At 46.9% G+C, this 1,828-nt stretch overlaps 1 protein-coding gene across 1 annotated transcript in view; it reads right to left on the bottom strand.

Moving 5' to 3' along the window:
* Positions 1-309: 309 nt before the first annotated feature.
* The window catches only part of SLC20A2 (solute carrier family 20 (phosphate transporter), member 2), a 32,824-nt gene continuing 31,305 nt past the window's right edge, over positions 310-1,828 (bottom strand). The window contains exon 10 of the mRNA XM_010008964.1: positions 310-1,477. Coding sequence (XP_010007266.1) covers positions 1,313-1,477 — 165 coding nt within the window. The 3' untranslated portion in view covers positions 310-1,312. The remainder of the gene's footprint in view (positions 1,478-1,828) is intronic.

Raw genomic sequence — 1,828 nt, 5'->3', positions numbered from 1 at the left:
CATTTCCTCCTGAGCAGTCATGAAAAAAGACCTCATCCCAAATGCTGGTTACCACTCAATCTCCATCCACACAGGGCCAGGTTCCCATCCCCTCCTCGTGGTCAGGAGCACACTGGGAGGCCAGCAAGCTATGGCATGGGATGGGACTCACTGGGAGGGACCCAGCTCACATCCTCGCCGTGCTCCCCACGCCAGCCCCTGTGCGGGTCAGTGCTCCCGCGGGCGCCCATTCCTTCAACCACAACACCAGGGCTAAGCCTGTTTCCTACCTGCTGCTGCTCTTTGATCCTGTACAGAGGGGTGCGGGCACCCCACGGTACTGCTCCTGTAACCTGAGAGTGTGCGTTTGTGGCTGGATGGACAGACAAAGGGAAAGCTGACAGTCGGTTCACTCGCTGGAGTTGATAGCAGGGCAATCAGGAGCTGAGACTTGAAGGGGAAAGGTAAAAGGTGAGCAGTGAGATACTTCAACCCACAAAATGAAGTTGGTATACTATCAGCTAACTTGGCAAACCATGGTCTGCCTACTAATTAACGAGAACTAACTTTTTTGTGTGCTTTTTTTTTTTTTTAAAGTTACATTAAGACATGAACAGTACTGTCCCAGCCTTGCTAGCAGGAGCTTGGTGAAAACAACGTTGAATTAGAGGTGGGGAAACACAACACACGCCCACACATGTAGACAACAACATAATATTGGCAAGCTATTCCCCCTGCTTCTTTGGTAGTTCCTAAACTTTCTTATCCAAAATATATAAGGGAAATGCACCATTTAAAAGTTACTGTTTGTAAGTATTTACACAGCCATAACCATCACACTATGATACACGAAGATCAATATGATATGAACAACGTTATTCTATGAAAAGCACTTCTGCACATTTTCTTTTGTTCCAGTATCTTAATAGCTTAAAAAAAATTCATGTGTTATGTAGTCATGTACCTCGCTTCTTCTTTTATCAAATGGACAAGAAACATTTCCTAATCCATACTCTTCTTCAAAAGATTAAAAAATTGCCACCAAAATGATACACTATGTACAAATTTTACTAAATATTAAATTCTAGGCAATTATTTTCACCCCACTGATAATATAACTTAGGTATTGTTACCTACTATATGCATATATATTTCTTTCATATATAAGAAATGGCACCACATCACCATGTCACCAATATGACACATTGTTATGTACAGTAGATAAGAAGTTAGATATGGAAAATGGGTCTTCTCTGACTGATTCTTTCATGGGAACGCTTCTCCCCTCGGCAGTCGCTCGGCCGTTTCCCCTCTTCCCGGCGGAGCAGGCTCCTCAGACGTAGGGCAGGATCCCGTACATCAGCAGCGCCATCACGCCGGCGCTGAACAAGCCGGCCACCGGCACCGTCACAAACCACGCCAGGAAGATGTTGCGGAAAAGGCGCCAGTCAACAGCTTTCTTGGAGCGGATCCAGCCAACGGCCACCACGGAGCCCACCTTGGTAGTGCAGGGGAGAGAGACAAGATGTCAGGCGTGGGTCTGAGGCCCCGTAACATGCCCATGGCCACACCAATGCCAGTCAGCTGATACCAAGTGAATCTCTGAGATAAAGGAGCCCCTGATCATGATGATGGCTCTGTTCTGGTAGGGTGGTGGGAGAGTGACAATTCCAGGGCGCACTCACTTCTATTTTTCAATGGTAACCTGATATTCAGGGGTCTTGGAATCAGCCAAAGGAAAATAAATACGTTTGTGGGTTTTTCTCTGTCCTGCTAGCTCTTGGATCTGCCATGAGTGCAACTGAGGCAGCCCTCCACCCACTCGGTGGCTGAGTCAGTCTGTAGGGGA

Source organism: Chaetura pelagica, unplaced genomic scaffold (genome assembly GCF_000747805.2).
Source record: "Chaetura pelagica isolate M959 unplaced genomic scaffold, ChaPel_1.0 scaffold221, whole genome shotgun sequence".
Classification (NCBI taxonomy): domain Eukaryota; kingdom Metazoa; phylum Chordata; class Aves; order Apodiformes; family Apodidae; genus Chaetura; species Chaetura pelagica.
The sequence above is the reverse complement of the archived record's forward strand: the minus strand, read 5'-3'. Positions and strand labels throughout refer to the sequence as shown.